At 34.4% G+C, this 19,216-nt stretch overlaps 1 protein-coding gene across 1 annotated transcript; it reads left to right on the forward strand.

The window, feature by feature from the left end:
• Positions 1-12,421: 12,421 nt before the first annotated feature.
• LOC114316987 (putative carboxylesterase 18) lies at positions 12,422-13,898 on the forward strand. The gene has a single exon (XM_028263695.2). It carries the CDS (start codon positions 12,567-12,569, stop codon positions 13,590-13,592), a length of 1,026 nt encoding a protein of 341 aa, XP_028119496.2. The 5' UTR covers positions 12,422-12,566; the 3' UTR covers positions 13,593-13,898.
• Positions 13,899-19,216: the final 5,318 nt, after the last annotated feature.

The following is a 19,216-nucleotide window of genomic DNA, read 5'->3' on the forward strand; positions in this document are numbered from 1 at the left end:
ATTTGGTTAAATAAAATTTTATTTCATTTCTAACTTAATTGGAAAAATAAAATTTACATTTTTGTTTCTTTTATTTTTACAGAATTTAATTCTGTGAATTTGGATTAATTTTCTGTGTAGTATAAATTCTAATTATAATTTTGTTTTATAATTTAGAATTAATGGCTCCAGAAACAAATGCTCAAACAAGTACTACTGTGGTAGCTGTAATTGCGCCAACCCCCTCTCATGTTATGACAGTACTGGTAAATCATAGTGAGACGCCAAAGAAGTTCTTAGGAACTGATTTTAAAAGATGGCAACAGAAAATGTTGTTCTATCTTACAACTCTAAACCTGGCTCGTTTCCTCCGTGAGGACGCTCCTATTTTGAAAGAGGATGAAACCAACCGGCAAGTGGTTGTTACTGTTCATGCCTGGAAACATGCTAATTTCCTTTGCCGGAACTACATCTTGAACAAACTTGACAACACATTATACAATGTCTACAGTCCTATCAAGACAGCAAAGGAACTTTGGGAGTCTTTGGAGAAGAAGTACAAAACGGAAGATGCCGGCTCAAAGAAATTTGTGATTGGCAAATTCCTAGACTTTGTAATGGTTAATTCTAAGACTGTGATCAGCCAAGTTCAAGATCTCCAACTCATTCTGCATGACATTCACGCAGAAGGCATGTCTCTTAGTGAATCCTTCCAAGTTACAGCCTTAATTGAGAAATTACCACAATGCTGGAAGGAATTCAAGAATTACCTCAAACACAAGCACAAAGAAATGTCATTGGAAGAATTAATTGTGCATTTGAGGATTGAAGAGGACAACCGCAATTCTGAAAAGCGGGCTGGTAAGCACCTTATGGAGTTTAAGGAAAATGTGGTGGAACATGCTTCAAAAACCAAAAAACGGAAGTCTTCTAGAGAAACTTCGTCACAAGGCTCTAAAGAGGAGGAAAATAAAAAGTACAAGTTTAATGGCAAATGTTACATCTGTGACAAAGAGGGACATCGGGCCAAAGATTGTCGTAGCAAAGGCAAAAGCAAGAGAAGAACAAGCAAGAAGCCTGTTCAAACCCATATGACCGAAGTGGACAATATTTCCAATGGTGTAGATGGCATTAATCTTTCTGCAGTTGTTTCCGAAGCAAATCTTGTTGAAAATCCTAAAGAATGGTGGGTGGATACTGGTGCTACTCGCCATATCTGTACCGACAAAAAGATGTTCATATCTTATTCTACAGTGGACAATGGTGAACAACTTTTTATGGGCAACTCCTCAACTTCCAAAGTTAAAGGACAAGGAAAGATTGTACTTAAGATGACATCTGGAAAGGAACTCACTCTCAACAATGTGCTGCATGTATCGGACATTTGCAAGAATCTTGTTTCCGGATCTTTGTTGAGTAAGAATGGGTTTAGGCTAGTGTTTGAGAGAGATAAATTTGTACTTACCAAGAATGGGATGTATGTAGGAAAAGGTTACAAGTCTGATGACCTTTTCAAGATGAATGTAACGGTCGTTGTACCCTCAGTCATTAATAAAAATACATCTTCTTCTTACTTGCTTGAGTCTTCAAATTTATGACATGGTAGATTAGGACATGTTAATTATGGATCTTTACGTAGATTAATTAATATGGAATACCTAAATTTGACATTGATTCAAATTATAAATGTGAAATTTGCATTGAGGCACAATTATCCAAAACTCCTTTTCATTCAATTGAAAGAAGTACAGAACCACTTAAATTAATTCATAGTGACATTTGTGATTTTAAATCAATTCAAACTAGAGGTGGGAAAAAATATTTTATCACTTTTATAGATGACTATACTAGATGTAGTTATGTTTATTTAATTCGAACTAAGGATGAAACTTTGGAAACTTTCATTCAATATAAGAAAGAAGTTGAAAATCAACTTGGTAAGAAAATCAAAAAACTAAAAGTGATAGAGGTGGTAAATATGAATCACCTTTTGGTGAGTTTTGTAAAGAACATGAAATAATTCATCAAACCACCGCTCCTCACTCACCTCAGCAAAATGGAATTGCCGAAAGGAAAAATAGGACTTTAAAAGAAATAATGAATGCCATGTTAATAAGTTCTAAATTACCTCAGAACTTGTGGGGGGAAGCAATACTTTCTGCTAATTATATACTTAATAAAGTACCCCGAAAGAAAGTGAATCAAACACCTTATGAAATGTGACATGGTAGAGTATCATCCTACAAATACTTAAAAGTGTGGAGGTGTTTGGCTAAAGTGGTTGTTCCTAGTCCTAAAAAGACTAAGATAAGTCCTAAGACCATTGATTGCATTTTCATTGGTTATGCTAAGAATAATAGTGCATATCGATTTTTAATTCATAAATCAGAACATACCGAAATGCATATAAATACCATTATTGAGTCTCAGAATGCATTATTCTTTGAACATGTATTTCCAAATAAGACTGGACAAGAGACTAGTAGTAATAAAAGATCTCATGATGCTATTACTAGTCAGGATCAAGAACATGAACATGATCAAGAGCAAAAGCTAGATCAAAATGAAGAAGAGAAACTTAGGCGCAGTAAACGTGCTAGAACCTCAAAATCTTTTCGTCCAGAATTTCTAACATATTTGTTAGAAAATGAGCCTTTAACTTTTAAAGAGGCTATGTCCAGTCCTGAAGCTCCTTTATGGAAAGAAGCTGTCAATAGTGATGTTGAATCCATCTTGCATAATCACACCTGGGAATTGGTGGATTTTCCACCATGTTGTAAACCTCTTGGGTACAAGTGGATTTTCAAAAGAAAAATGAAAGCTGATGGATCAATTGACAAATACAAGACAAGACTTGTGGTCAAAGGTTTTAGACAAAAAGAAGGTCTTGATTACTTTGACACATACTCACCGATTACTAGAATAACATTCATTCGAATGCTAATTGCCATTGCATCTCTATACAATCTAGAAATTCATCAAATAGATGTGAAAACCGCTTTTTTAAATGGTGGTTAAATAAAGAAATTTACATGGAACAACCAGAAAGTTTTTCTATTCCAGGAAAAGAAAAGAAAGTGTGTAAATTGGTTAAATCATTATATGGTTTAAAACAAGCGCCAAAGCAATGGCATGAAAAATTTGACAAGGCAATGATGTCAAATGGTTTTAAAATTAATGAGTGTGACAAATGTGTTCATATTAAAAACACAGACAAAGGTTATGTCATTGTATGTCTTTATGTAGATGATATGCTCATCATAGGTAGTAATAATGATATGATTAAAACTACCAAGAAAATGTTGAATAAACATTTTGACATGAAAGACATGGACATTGCTGATGTAATTCTTGGTATAAAAATTACCAAAACATCAGAAGGTTATGCTTTGTCACAATTTCATTACATTGAGAAAATACTTGACAAATTCAGCAAAGATGATGATCATCTTGCTAGAACACCTGTAGATGTTAATTTGTTTTTATCTAAGAATGTACAGGAAAGTATTTCTCAATTAGAGTATGCCCAAATTATTGGAAGCTTAATGTACTTGATGAACTGCACTCGCCCAGATATAGCTTACGCAGTAAGTAAATTAAGTAGATATATGAGTAATCCAGGAGTAGAACACTGGAAAGCAATTATAAGGGTTCTAAGATATCTCCGATTTACTCGTAGCATTAGGCTGAATTATACCAGTTATTCAGCAGTACTTGGAGGTTACCGTGATGCAAACTGGATATCGGATACTAAAGACTCAAAGTCTACCAGTGGGTATGTTTTTACTCTTGGTGGAGCGGTTGTATCTTGGAAATCTTCCAAACAGACTTGCATTGCCAGGTCTACTATGTAATCTGAATTCATAGTGTTGGATAAAGCTGGGGAAGAAGCAGAATGGCTTTGCCACATCCTTGAAGGTATTCCAATATGACCAAAACTGGTGCCTACTATATGCATACATTGTGATAGTCAATCAGCAATAGGTAGAGCACAGAGTCATATGTATAACGGTAAGTCACGACACATTCGTCGTCGACATAACACCGTGAGACAACTTCTCTCTAATGGAATTATTTCCATTGAATATATGAAGTCTAAAGACAACATAGCGGATCCACTAATCAAAGGGTTAACAAGAGAGTTAGTTGAGAATTCATCGAGGGGAATGGGACTAAAGCTTATGAAATAAGAGTTACCACAACGGCAACCCAACCTAGTTGACTGGAGATCCCATGATCTAGGTTCAAAGGGACAACCAAGTTGTGATCGACTCAGAAGGATCACTGGGAAGTCTAACTCCTACCCATTTCTATGATGAAATAGTGATGTCTGCAGCGTTTTAGGTTAAGTAAAATTTTAATGATTCTTATATCTAGATAAACCTAGTGGAGTATAGCAGGATACATTTCATAAGAATCACATATATGAGTGTGAATTGGGCTGGTTCTATGAGATTTGTGAAGGGCTACAATTCTCTAGAGCACTCATGAAAGACCAGGTTGTTCAGGGCCAAAATGAACACAATAGTGAGAACTAAACTATGTTTGGGAATATACTGTGTGAGTTCTATTGTCTTGGTTTACACAAACGGCTGAGCAGTTCAAGACATCATATTCACTGGTTAGCTAGTAAATCCGATAATGTCTCACATGAGAAGGTTCAAAGCCAAAAGCTACATATCCTTTGCAAAATATTTCCAATTTCTGTACTCTCTGTAATTAGATCATGTTGTTGCATTTTCTCTCTGTCAAATTCCATTCATGTAGGGGATTGTTGGAAAATTAGTTTTATAAGGCTTAGTTTGGTCCATCTTTGAGCCCAAAATTGAGTGGGCTCCAAACGTCTTTTGGGATGGGTCCGAAGAGGTAAAGTGTTCCTTGCCGCGTGGCAAGTCACGCGGTGAAGATGGTTCGTCAAAACCATTTATGAGTGAATGGGAACATGACGTTGTTTTCGAGTTCGTGGAATGGACATTTAAAAAATGAAATGTGGGTTTCCTTGAAATGGGTTTTCCCACATTGAAACTTTAAGAGAGCTTTTTTGTGTATATAAGTTCTAAACTACAACACTTGGGTTAGGCCCCAAGAGATACCCCAAGTTTGTAGAAGGGAGGAGTTATGGACAAAGTGAACCTTAGCCCAAACCACCACACAAGCACACGCGCCGCCGCTGCCGCCCGTTCGGCCGTGCCATGCCGGGCGCAGGTGTGGGTTGTGGTTCGGTTCTAACTTTAATTTTTTTTGGACAAAATTCTTTTGAATTTATTTCAAAATTATTGTGGGAATTTAATTTCAAATTTGAATTTGAAATTCAAAAATTTTGTTCATAATATTGTGCCTCTTTCAAATAAATTCTACAACTATTAAACCAGTCCAAACAGGTCTTATCTATTGAACCCGAACAGGTTTAATTTCGGACAGATTCAAAATTGAAAAACTGCCCAGACAGGTTCAGCAACTACAGCAGTTATCTGTTCAGTTCCTGTTTGCACCTGTTCATTTGAATTCACATCTGTTCATTCAAATTTTAGTACCTGTTCAGACAGCAGTTTTGCCTATAAATACCAACATTCTAGCAGTGTTTAAGGCATCCGAAAATGAGTCTGAAAAGTTCCTTTGTGTTGTCCAACTTTTATCTTTGGTGCATTATTTTTTATATTAGTTTTTAGAATAAATTTCAAAGAGTTAGAACACAGGTTTGGTTCGCCGAACAATTTGTTTTGGAGTGCTACTACAAATTGGTTAAGATCATTGTATCCTGGGAGATAGACGCCACATAACTATAAGCACCGTAGCAGGGCAAATCTGTCTTAAGGACAAAATGTCACATACTCGACTTGGTCTTTTATTTTTCTTTGGTTCGACAAAATAAATTATGTAAGTTTTATTTTATTTTGTTAGAATTAGTTTCAATTTATTTTATTTACACAGAAGATTGTTCCAACACAATTAACTCAAGACTAATTGTTACAAATGTTGTACTGAGCCCAGATGTTCTGCTAAATAGTCATATTTCAACACTCAAAATATATTGTAAGGATGCCCAATAACTAACTAATTATGGTATAGAAGCTTTTCCTTGTTCAATAGGATCTGATAAACCATACGAACTAGAGCCTCAAGGTGTTGATTTATCTTGATGAGCTTGAGCCGATGTTAAGAGGCTTGCTTTGGTTGTTGACTAACATTGGACTTGAGAGAGGTTGGCATATGGCAATCTGCAAGGTGGATTGTCTGCCAACATATGTTTGAAATGTTACATCATACATGTATCATTCTAGAATATTATGCTTTTGATGACTGATGTGGTTAATCCATACTTATGAAGTTGGAAAATATATTACATATAAGATAGTTGTAAGACTCTTTTGGGCACAACATATTTGAGAAATGAAAGGTGGCTAGAATGTGACTATTCAGATACTTGTGTGGCAAAATAAAAAAAAAATGCTAAGATGGTTGTGACACAATGGGAGAATATTGACTATGATGGTTTGACCATGTGCAAGGAAGACCAATAACCAATAACTATATCCATATGGAAAAGTGACATTGTTCATATTGATGGTAATAAATGGCAAGGAAAGACAAGCCAAAACTAAACTGGTTTGAGATAGATGGAAAATAAATGGTGACATGTGGTTTAACTAAAGCTATGAACCTTGATCGAGTAGAATGGTGAAACGGGAGGCACATACCTGACCCTAGCGACTAGAGGGCTCAAAATTTCACTACCTTTGAATGTTAGCTTGGTTCTTCCTTTGAATGACAAAAAAAGAAGAAATTGAACTCTAGTTTGACAAATAATTCAATTAGAAGAAAGAATTGTACCTTACTACTACTATTATAGAACTCTTATAGAATTTTCTACAAGGGTTTATTAAGTTAATTCTGCAATTTAATCAGTAATGGGTTCTGGAGATTGGTTTAAGAATATAATTAGCTTAAAGAAAAGGAATGATGCAATTTATTCGTTTCAATTTGTTGCTTTGTAACACAGAGAAGTTGACTTATATATGAACGTCATTGTGTCTTTTTTCACTCTTCAGGAAGCTCTGGATATTGTTCATATTAAGTCTACATCAAAAGGAATTTGGGTGCTCTTTTTTTATTTTTTATTTTATTTTTATTGATACCTTTACAATATTGGTTTGCCATATGTTCAAAAGAGTTGAAATTTATTGGTTATCTTTGGAAATTTGCATGTGAGGTGAATTCTTCTTACTGGTGCCTTCAATTTTATATTGGTTGGCAAATTATATCTTAAATTTGGTTTTTAAGCATGTTGGAGAATTTATGCATTCAAAATTGGCCAAATTCCACCTTATAATTCACTTACTTTTACTCTCTTGCCTTGGTGGTTTCTTTTCTTTCTCTCTGAACTTGGTGTTTTCTCATGCTTTCACTTGTCACCCAAATTTCAGTTATAAAGCTGATGTGGAGCATTTGTTTGTTTGTTTGTTTTGTTTTTTGATGTTTTAATTGAGCAAGTGGAAAGTATAGCTGAAGCAACTTATTTTTAAATATTCCAATTGAAGTCTCTTTCCAATATTTAAGAAATAAGGCAAATACGAGTCATCTCTGCACCTCCCATTTGAAAGTCAAGCTTTATTATATGTGTTTGTGTGTAAATATATCAAACCCTCAGTTGATATAATGGAAGCAACAATATTAATTAGGCTGCTTGATTATATTCTTACATGATGCATGATTATTGCATTGAAGCACGTAGCTATTTTAACATTGATTGTTATAATTTGAAATATCAATTTTATTGAATATTTATTTTTGTGTGCAAAGAGCATTTGTTCTGTATATAGAAGACATTTATTTTTGTACAATCATCTGTTTTGGAAATTCGGTGTTTTTGTATGTAATATTTAATTTAGATGAATTATACTTGGTTGGTATGAATTTATTTGATATTTGGAATAAGATGTTGCAAGTTAATGTTTTTGGATAGTTGATAATGAAATGGGTATTATTGATAATGGATTTAGATTATAATTGATAGATGTATTATTCTAAATATGTACAGGTTACATGTTGCATTGATAATGGAATGCATATAATTTTGAAATTAATGAAAAATATTCAATTTGTGCATTTTAAAAAAAGATTAATAAATAGAGCCTTTGGCGACTAAACATTTAGTAGCCAAAAAATAAAAAGGAAACTTGTTGGCGACTAAACAGTTAGTACTCAAAAAAAAAAAAAAATGAAAGTTTTTGGCGACTAAAAAATTAGTAGCTAAAAAGGAGCACCATGATTTTAGCAACTAAAAAATTGGTAGCCAAACAGGAGTGCCACATTTTTAGGGACAAAAATTAGTAGCCAAAAAGAAGTGTCACATTTTGAGCGACTAAAAAATTGGTAGCTAAAAAAATCTAGATGAAAAATATTTTTTTTGGAGACTAAATATTTTCTTTTGGGCGAATAAAATTTTAGTTGCCAATAGGTGAGTTTCGGCAACTAAAAAAAAATTAGCCACCAATTCTTTTGCCGAAAATTAGTTAACGACCAAACGGGCGATCAAGAATTTTAGTCGGCAAAAATCTTTGACGATCAAAAATTTAGTCGCTAAAAGTATAATTTATTGTAGTGATATCATTATTATAGGTAAATATATATATATATATATATGAATAAATAAGGAAGTAACCATTCCCATATATAATTGACCTTTTATTTGAATTTGTTGGCTTGTTCTTCTGGTGGTGGTGAGTCGTGACATCACTTTTAACTTTTTTAATGAATGCAATATACAAAATATTTGATAAAATAAATTGTTGAAATTATTAAAACAAAACCCGTAATAAGTTCACAGGCTTGAACAATACCCTCCAATTTAGATTTTAGATCCTATTTCATGTATAATTAAGAAGGAATTATATACAAGTAGGAGAATAGGGAAAAAAAATTACAAACAAATGAAGTGTAAATGTATCTATAATAAGATGCAAATAAAAGTTATGACGCGTAATTTTTTTTCGTTCTCCCACCACACACGTAATTCCCCCATAATTAACCTTTAATTCGGGTTAGACGGTCTTCTGATGATAATGGTCACATATAAAAATTTCACTTTCCATCACTACAAGAAAAAACACTTTTGGCGACCACCTATTTTTTTTTGTCGCAAATAGTCCACTTTCTGCGACTAAAATTTAACTTTTGGCGACCACAATTTTTTGGTCGTGGAAAATCACCTTTTGACGACCAAAAAAAAAAGTTTGTCGCGGAAAGTATATTACTATTGGCGACCAAAGGCTTTTTTGGTCGCGGAAGATCACCTTTTGGCGACCAAAAAAAAAGTTGGTTACGGAAAGTATACCCTTTGGCGACCAAAAAAAAAAGTTGGTCGCGGAAAGTATACTATTGGCGACCAAAGGCTTTTTTGGTCACGGAAGATTACCCTTTAACGACCAAAAAAAAAAGTTGGTCGCGGAAAGTATGCTATTGGCGACCAAAGGCTTTTTGGGTCGCGGAAGATCACCTTTTAGCGACCAAAAAAAAAAGTTGGTCGCGAAAAGTCTACTATTGGCGACCATAGGCTTTTTTTGTCGTGGAAGATTACCCTTTGATGACCAAAAAAAAAGTTGGTCGCGGAAAGTTATGGCGGGATAAATTTTTTTAAAAAATGATACTACAGTAATTACATGCTATTTTTCTATTTAGGCATTAAAAGTTTTATAAAATAATATAAAACCCAATTTTTATGGGTTATATATTTTTTTTGTCAAATATGAACAAGAAGTATGTTATTGGCAGAGTGGCAGAGTGGATTGGGTGCATGATGACTCCTTGGTCAGGAATTCAAGTCCCAGGGAGCACAAAAGAATTATTCTTTTGGGGTCAAGGCGCTGACTGTTGGCGACCAACTTATCTTTGGTCGCTAAAAGTTTACTTTTGGCTAATATGAATTGGACTTTTCGCGACCAAAAAAGTTGGTCGCGAATGGTCACTTTTAGCGACCAAAGGCTTTTTTGGTCGCAAAAAACTATCTGTGACGAGGCTTTAGCGACCAACTCGCGACCAACATATTTTGGTCGCGAAAAGGTTTTAGCGACCAAATATGGTACTTTTCGCGACCAAACATGTTCGTCACAAAAAGTGTTTTTTCTAGTAGTGCATTATTGCTTGGAAGAGACGGGTCTTAAAAAAAAATAGTATGCCATAATTGACCTTTAATTTGCATTTGCAGGCCTTTTCATGTATAATTGACCTTTAATTCGCATTTGTAGGCCTTCTTCTAGTACTTGTCTGGAAAAAAAAAAAAGGGACAACATTTGATAGCACCATTGATACCCCATTTTGTTGTCCTCATTTGTTAAGTGATTTTACAATACACTTCTAAAAAAAAGTGTATCATAAGTAATTTATGAGATTTTGTGATAGTGCTTAGGCATTTTTTTTTCAATTTAAAATCAGATTATAACATGTTAGGTTTTGTTGCTCGTTATGGAATTCATATCGTAGATCCCATTGAATACTTTATTTCTAGAAAAAATTATATTTATCGGATATCGATAATCACTTAATCAGATTAAATTTGTACCAACGATAATTATGATTTTAAAAATAAATTATTGGCACAAATGTGATCTGATCAAGTACTTATTAATATCTAATCAATATGATCTTTTACAAGAATTAAGTACTCAACGAGCCCTATGTATTGAACGGTTCAATCATCGATATAGGTTTCGTAGTGGGCCTACAGAGGCCCAAAAGCTCCAGTTGAAAAATTCATTGGAAAGAAGCTGTTCCTTTGTGATATTTATATTATTGTGTATCATAAACAAATCTTCAAAGGGACCACAATAATTCATAACTAAATATCACTTGAAACATAGTATAAAACCTCTTCAATCATAAAAAATAATTACAGTAGATCACAATTAAATCATAACTACCACATAATAGATTATAACAAAAAATTATAATAAGAACATAGATACACCCCTTTTTTTAAGACTGTATTGTAGAATTTCCTACATTTAAATATATATATATATATATAAAGTTGGACGTCATTGTTCGGGTTCATGAGGTAAATCACGAGTTTCGTTTCAATCATCTGAGCTGTTTATTTTTTAAGTCCTTGTTTAGATCTTTCAAAACAAAAATCAAGTCGATCCAATATAGGAAACACATAGTTTTATCACATTTATTTTAAAAAAAATGAATGATAAGAATGATTTTGAAAATAAATAGATCATATATTGTCTCGCAAACAAATATGATAAAATTATATAATTACGAATATCATATTGACTTAGGGTTGTTTTGAGAACTAGTTCTTTTAGTTGACTTTTTCGTTTTTTTTATAAAAAGACATGTAAAAAAATAAAAATAATAGTTGGCTAGTAGTTTTTTTGACTTTTTAATCATTTTAACTAATTCCTAATCTTGTCTTTATTTTTATTTTTTTTATGGATGATTTACACAAAATGTCCCAAAGCATAAACGGTTCAGATAATAAAACTAAAACCCGTGATAAGGTCCACATGTCGTCCAACCCCACTCCTACAAATAAATAACATGAGAACACAATGCTCCTGTGAGTGAGCCTACAATACGAAAGTTATGCTGAGCCGCGGAAGAGCCAATGTATAATGAGAAGAGTAATACTAGGGATATTAAAATTTCTACCAAATGTTTTACTAAATATCTTACATGAGATGAGTCCCACATAAGTGTGGGGTCTTACATATTTGGTAAAACATTTGATAGAAATTTTGAGGCCTCTGGCATTTTTCTAATGAGAATGACTCATTTCTATACCACTATCTATTATATCACTTTATACTCTATTTTATGGGTCTTATCACGGGTTTATAACAATGATTTAAACTATTTATTTCATAAGTGCAACAACAAAGATTAAATTTACAAAAAAAAATTAATTTTCATCAAATGTCACTAGACATATGCATAAATTAATCTTATTTTTTAAATAGACGACAACTATAATCATCTGTTCTATAAAACATAATGTGATTTGTTTATTTACTTACCAATATGTGTTGAAATTAATGTTTTATATAAATAATTTTTACTACGAGATAAACTGTTCATATTATCATTATGGATAAAAAAAAATAATAATAAATAAGGAAGTGACCATTCCTGTATATAATTGACCTTTACTTTGAATTTGCCAGCTTGTTCTTCTGGTGGTGGTCAATGGTGACATCACTTTAATTTTTTTATGAATAAAATATATAAAATATTTAATAAAATAACAGTAATGTTACGTTTTCATAAAAATGATCATGAAAGATTTGTGACCTTTGGATTGTACTTAGAATAAAACACCACACACTAATCAAGGTAATCTAAGGATCACAAATATTTTATGATCATTTTCATGAAATTTTTTTCATGATCACTAACATTTCTCATAAAATAAACATGTCATCAATTCGGATTTTAGATCCTATTCCAACCATGTATAATTAAGGAGGAAATTTTTACCCAAAAATTCAAAAAAATTAAGGAGGAATTTGCCGGTCTTCTTCTGGTAGTGGTCACATATAAAAAAATAAGTTTCCGTTATTGTGACGAAAAGACAGAATTGAGGAATGGACGTTAAACAGAGTTCATGTGGTGCTGCTGTTGCTGCTGAGCTTCCATGGAAGACCCGCCTAGTGGTCCACTTGGGCTCTTTCGCACTCGACGCCAGTCGTCTCTCCCACCGCATCCTCCGCTTCGTCCGCATCCTTGAACCCAAATCTCCACCCTCCTCCAAACCCATCAATGGAGTCTCCTCCTCCGACATCACCGTCGACCCTTCCGGCAATCTCTGGTTCCGCCTCTACCTCCCCTCCTCCTCCTCCTCCTCCTCCTCCCCCTCCTCCTCCACCACCACCCTCCTCCCTCTACTCATCTACTTCCACGGCGGCGGATTCCTCTCCTCCGCCGCCAATTCCAAAACCTACGACCTTTTCTGCCGCAACCTCGCCGCTCATCTCCAAGTCACCGTCGCCTCCGTCAACTACCGCCTCGCCCCCAACCACCGCTACCCTTCCCAATACGACGACGGTTTTGCAACCCTCAAATTCATCGACGCCCATAACTACGCTGTATTACCCTCCAACATTGATCTCAACCGTTGTTTTCTTGCCGGCGACAGCTCCGGCGGCAACATAGCCCACCACGTGGCCGTCAGATACGGCCGACACGAGTTTGAGAAGCTGAATATTATTGGTTTGGTAGAGATACAGCCGTTCTTCGGTGGAGAAGAGCGCAGTGAATCGGAACTCCGGCTCAGTAGAGCTCCATTTCTGAATGTGAAACGTACAGACTGGATGTGGAGGTTGTTTTTGCCAATAGGATCGGACAGAAACCATGAGGCGGTGAGTGGTGGTGATGTGTCGGCGGCGGTGAAGTTTCCGGCGACGTTGGTGGTGATTGGTGGTGGTGATCCGTTACAGGACTGGCAGAGGAGGTACGTTGAGGGGTTGAAGAAATCAGGGAAGGAAGTGAAGTTGATTGAGTATCCAAACGCCATCCATGGCTTCTATATCTTTCCTGAATTGCCCCAGCTTTGGTACCTAATTGCGGAGGTCGGAGACTTTATTCAAAGCCAATCTGCTAGAAATGCCTAGAACCCAAGGCCTAGGCTTGGTAGTTATTCTGGTTACAGTGCATGTGGTATAGCAAGGACGGAGGTCTACAGTTACTTTATTCCGGTTACAGTATATGTTGTTATGCATAGAATTGGTTCAACATCTCAACTGCTTTTCGTACGTGGGCTCCTCTCATTTCATTCACATATTTTTAATTTTTTTCCAACTACTTCTCGTACGTGGGCTCCTCTCTCATTTCATTCTCATGTTTTTAATTTTTTTTTGCAACTTCTTCTCTTACGTGAGCTCCTCTCTCATTTAATTCTCATGTTTTTAATTTTTTTTTTAACTTCTCTTTATAATATAATACTACAATGTTATATAAATTTTTGCAATGAAAAGTTAAAATATTTGTAGTATTATTTCATGGTGAAGTTGAATTTATAGTGGGTAAATTGGGCATGGCCCATGTTGGGTCATCTGGGTTTCTGTCAAAATTTGGGTCGGGTCGGGTCGGAAAATTATATCCATGTCCATATGTATTCGGGTTATGGACGGGTCAAACCTGAATATTTTTTTTCCCCTATCAAGATTTTACTATTTTCTACTAAAAATAACACTATGCCCTGGGCGGGCCGGACCTTAGGTCGGACTTTGAGTAGGCCTTGAGCAAGCCGACGGCTTGGGCTAAGTGGGTCCGGCTTCAAAATAATGGCTTAGGCCCGGGCCTAACCGGGTCGGGCCCACCTCGAGCCGTGGACGGGTTTCGAGCCCGGCCCTAATAGTGGGTATTTCTAAAGTGACAATTATGAATTATAGTAAAAGTCACGAATTATTGTTATTATATTATGAATGATATAGTGTAAATATTACGAACCATTGTTGTGCAAAATGTTATGAACTATTTGGTAAAAAAATTAAAATTTGTTATGGTTATGTTACATATATTTTGATAACGTGTATACGCAGTCTCGTTTGGGAATATACTATTTTAGTAATTACTTAGTTTTTTTTATGGAAAGATGTGTAGAAAAGTAGAGAGAGTAATGTAATAACTTATATTGATTTTTTGGCTAAAATTGAAAGTAATCGAACATATTATGTTTTAAATCTAACCTTACTTGTCTTTCCATCTTTATTTATTTATTAATTTATTTATTTAGGCCCCTGATAATCAAATCCTAGGTCCGTCCCTAGTTGGTAGAATGAATTTTTTAAATTTGGGCGAGTCATATCCAGTGTTAAGAGTGTGGGTTCGAAGATATGCTTGTACGCGAGTCTGCGACTTACTGCTATATGATTAAATAGTTTTATTGTGTAGGACCACTTAAGAGTAACCCTTGGAGTATCAGTCTAAAGTCTAATCGCAAAGGTCACTCCTGTTGTTAACATTTGTTTATTTCAAAAATGCCTAGAAATTTTGTTTTTATTTTTTTTTTAGCAAATTATACCGACAAGACAATCCTTATATCTTAGCCCTTGTGTTATTTTAATTTTTGTAGTGTTAATTGGCTTGATTTTGATTTTCAATTTATGATTTTGTCTCAATTTGATCTAATTTATTATAATTGTTACTGTTTTTTTTTTAACGAGAAATGCGCAGATAAGCGTAATATGTTATATTTTTATATACAAAATTAGAAACCTATGTAACTCATTGAATTAATCTCAATTAATTCAGTGATCATTTCTCTTGAAAATCTTAATAGGAGTTATTAATTGGATTTAATTAAAATAAAATAAAAAATTAAAGATCAAAATTGAGTTAATTAAAATTACAAAGATTAAAATAACATGAATGACAAGACACAAGGACAATCAATATAGTTTATTTATTATTTACTTTGATTACTTGCATTCAAATTTTTCGAGGTGGAACTATTATGACATGAATCTGTAATGGCGCCACATGCGAATGAGTGGGAAATAAGAAGTTCTCCAACTTTTGTTAAGAAATCATTTTTTTTTTAAATAGAGGAAATTATATAAAAATAAATAAAAATTTAACCTTTATAATTTTATCAACTTAAACTCCAACTAAAATTACAGTCTGAATATTCAATGCCTAGAGGGGGTGAATAGGCCAATAAATTAAAATTCTCAATTTTAAGTTCAATTAAGTTGATTAAACAAATTAAATCAAGTAAAAACAATCAACACAAGAATATAAGATTTTACGTGAAAAACCCAACTGGGTAAAAAATCACGATCCTAACACTTCATAGAAAATCCATTATGATCAAAGAATACAAACACAAAGTTGAGAGTACTTACAACCTTCACCTAGGTTTACCTAATATGATATTTTGTAATAACTCCTACGAGCACAACTTGGCCCAGCCAACCTTCTTAATCTTCAGGATTCCACGAAGTTTTAGCTACAATCTCTGTTCACGAATGGCTCCGATTACCTAATTTGCCAAAAGTCTAGAACAAACAATGCAAGAATGTAAAGTATTTTATGAATTTCTCAAATTCAACTCTCTAAAGAGAAAATATATTTTTCTATGAAAACACAATAATTGAGATCACCAAATTCGGGTTTAGAAATACCTGTTTATAGAAGAAAAAAGTTATCCAAAACAAATAGAATTAGGTTTAGGGAAAATGTGGAATAGCGATCCATCGCATCTCACGAGAGATCACTCACATTTCGATCACGAAGTTATATTTTTCAAAACGAAAAGACCATTGACCAATTGTGTGAGCAATCGCCCAACAGGGCTAGTCCAAATTTGCAATCCTTTCCAAAAATTCAAATCTTACATTGATGGGTAATTGACTAAATCTTCCAAGCTTGTTGTGTGGGGCTGACTGAGCATATCAAATGGCTAAATTGCAATCACACAAGTAATCTACCCATTAAATCCAATTTTAATCACTAAAAATAGCCAATACAATATCTTATTTCACTATCTTTTGATTTATTTTCAATGTAAACCATAAGACTATTTTTATTAAATAAAATCAATTAAAAAAAACATGTTTTAGTTATGAAACTCAATATATGTACATAAAAGATCTTAAATACTCTTTTCTTTCAGTTTAATGAGTTTTTTTTTTCAATTTTATTTTTAATGAAAAGAGACGGATGGTTTAAATTGAAAACAAATCAAAAAATTATGATTTAAATTGATAAAATTAAAAATCAAAGGTTTATTTTGTTATAAGAAACTCTGAAATAATTTTTTTGAAAGTTTTTCAAAAATTTATGAAAATTTAAAATTTGTACTTGAGAAACTACATCAAATAGATGTAATTTAAAATTTATAACATCTATTCGCATGTTAATTGCGATTGCAGCTCTGTATAATCTGAAAATACATCAAATAGATGTTAAAATAGCCTTTTTGAATGGCGAGTTAGATAAGGAAATCTATATGGAACAACCGGAAGGGTTTAAAGTTCCTGGCCAAGAGAAAATATTTGTAAACTTGTCAAATCCCTTTATGGGTTAAAACAAGCTCCGAAACAATGGCATGAAAAATTTGATCACGCTATGCTTTCGGATGGTTTTAAGATAAACAAATGTAATAAATGTGTCTATGTTAAAAACACTGACAAAGGCTATGTTATAGTGTGTCTCTATGTGGACAACATGCTCATTATTGGAGGCAATAATGACATGATTAAATCCACGAAGAAAATGCTTAACAGAGAGTTTGACATGAAAGATCTAGCAGTAGCAGATGTAATTCTAGGAATAAAAATTACTAAAACATCTGAAGGATATGTTTTATCTCAGTCTCATTATGTTGAGAAGATTCTGGAGAAATTTGGAAAGCATGACGACCGTCCTACTAAAACACCTGTTGACATTAGCCTTCATTTGTCAAAAAATACAGGTGTAGGCATATCACAATTAGAGTACTCTCGAATAACCGAAAGCTTGATGTACTTAATGAATTGCACTAGGCCAGATTAGCCTATGTTGTAAGCAAATTGAGTAGGTACACAAGTAATCCAGGGTCTGATCATTGGAAAGCGGTAATAAGGGTATTTAGGTATCTAAGACATACCCAGAATTATGGCCTTCATTATACCAAATATCCTACAGTACTCGAAGGGTACAACGATGAAAATTGGATATCATATACTAAGGACTCAAAATCCACTAGTGGATATGTCTTTACCTTGGGTGGTGCTGCAGTCTCTTGGAAATCCTTCAAGCAAACATGCATAGCAAGGTCGACAATGAAATCTGAGTTTATCGCATTAGATAAAATAGGAGAAGAAGCAGAATGGCTTTGTAATTTCTTAGAAGACATTCCAATGTAGCCTAAACATGTGCCAGCTATATGCATACACTGTGATAGTGAAGCAGCAATAGGACGGGCACAGAATCATATGTATAACGGTAAGTCTCGACACATTCGACGTAGACATAATACCGTTAGGCATTTGCTCTCACATGGAATAATTTCCATAGATTATGTAAAGTCAAAGGAGAATATTGCAGATCCATTGACTAAAAGGCTAGCCAGAGAGCAAGTGTACTATTTATCGAGGGGGATGGGATTAAAGCCTATTACTTAAAAGTCGTCATACTGGCAACCCAACCTAGTTGACTGGAGATCCCAAGATCTAGGTTCAAAGGGACAACCGAATTATAGATGACTTCACTTATCACTAAGGAGGTTTACTCCTACCCATTTTTACGATAAGAAGAGTGATACTTGTAGCGTTAGTAGGATAAGCTTTGCTTTTAATGATTCTTATAACTTGGACTTCCAAGTGGGGTATAGCAGGATACTCTTAATAAGAAGTCACCTATATGAGTGTGAACTGGGCCGGTTTTGTGAGAATTGATAAGGCTAAATTCTCTAAAGCACTCATGAATTACCAAGCATTGTTTAGGGCCAAAATGAACACAACCGTAAGAACCAAACTGTGTCTGTAGATACACTATGTGTAGTCTATTGTCTTCGCTTACACAAACAGCTGAAAAGTTCAAGGCATCACGTCCACTGGTTAGCTAATAAGTCCAATAGGCTTTTCACTAGAGGAGGTTCAAAGCCAAAAGCTACATATCTCGATGTGGTGTATCTTCTTAATGTACTCTTTCTTTGTCTGTATTTTGCTGCATGTTCGTTATCATGAATTTGATTCATGTGGTGGATTGTTGGAAAATGGCTTTTATATTACGTTATTTTTTGCTAACTTTGAGCATTGATTAAGGTGGGACTCAAGCATTATTTTTAACGTTTCTAAGTGGGTTCATGTTTGATGTCACGTAGTGAATAAATTCATGTATTTGGTTGCTTAAAACCGTTTTCGGATGAATGAGAATTCAACGTGCGTTTTCAAGTTCGTGGAACTAGTTTCTTGGTGGGTTTTCTACACATTTGTGAAATGTACTTGTCCCACATTGGAAAGGCTTGAGGAATTGTTTGGGTTTATAAACCTTAGCATTGGATACTTGGGATGGGCCTCAAGGGGTACTCAAGTTTGTGGAAGGGTGAGGTTATGGGTGCAGTGGGCTAGACCCATTGGACCCAAAATTAAAACCACACGCACGCGCCGCCGCCGCCATCCGTCTGGTCGGTCGGGCAGGCTGGGCTGGGCCTAGGCTTGGCCACAGACACGTGGTGTGAAGTTGGGTTGAGCTTGTCCGGCTCAATATTTATCTTTTTAGACCAAAATCATTTGCATTTTATTTATTT

Source organism: Camellia sinensis, chromosome 5, assembly GCF_055761805.1.
Source record: "Camellia sinensis isolate YWXY chromosome 5, ASM5576180v1, whole genome shotgun sequence".
In the NCBI taxonomy this organism is placed as follows: domain Eukaryota; kingdom Viridiplantae; phylum Streptophyta; class Magnoliopsida; order Ericales; family Theaceae; genus Camellia; species Camellia sinensis.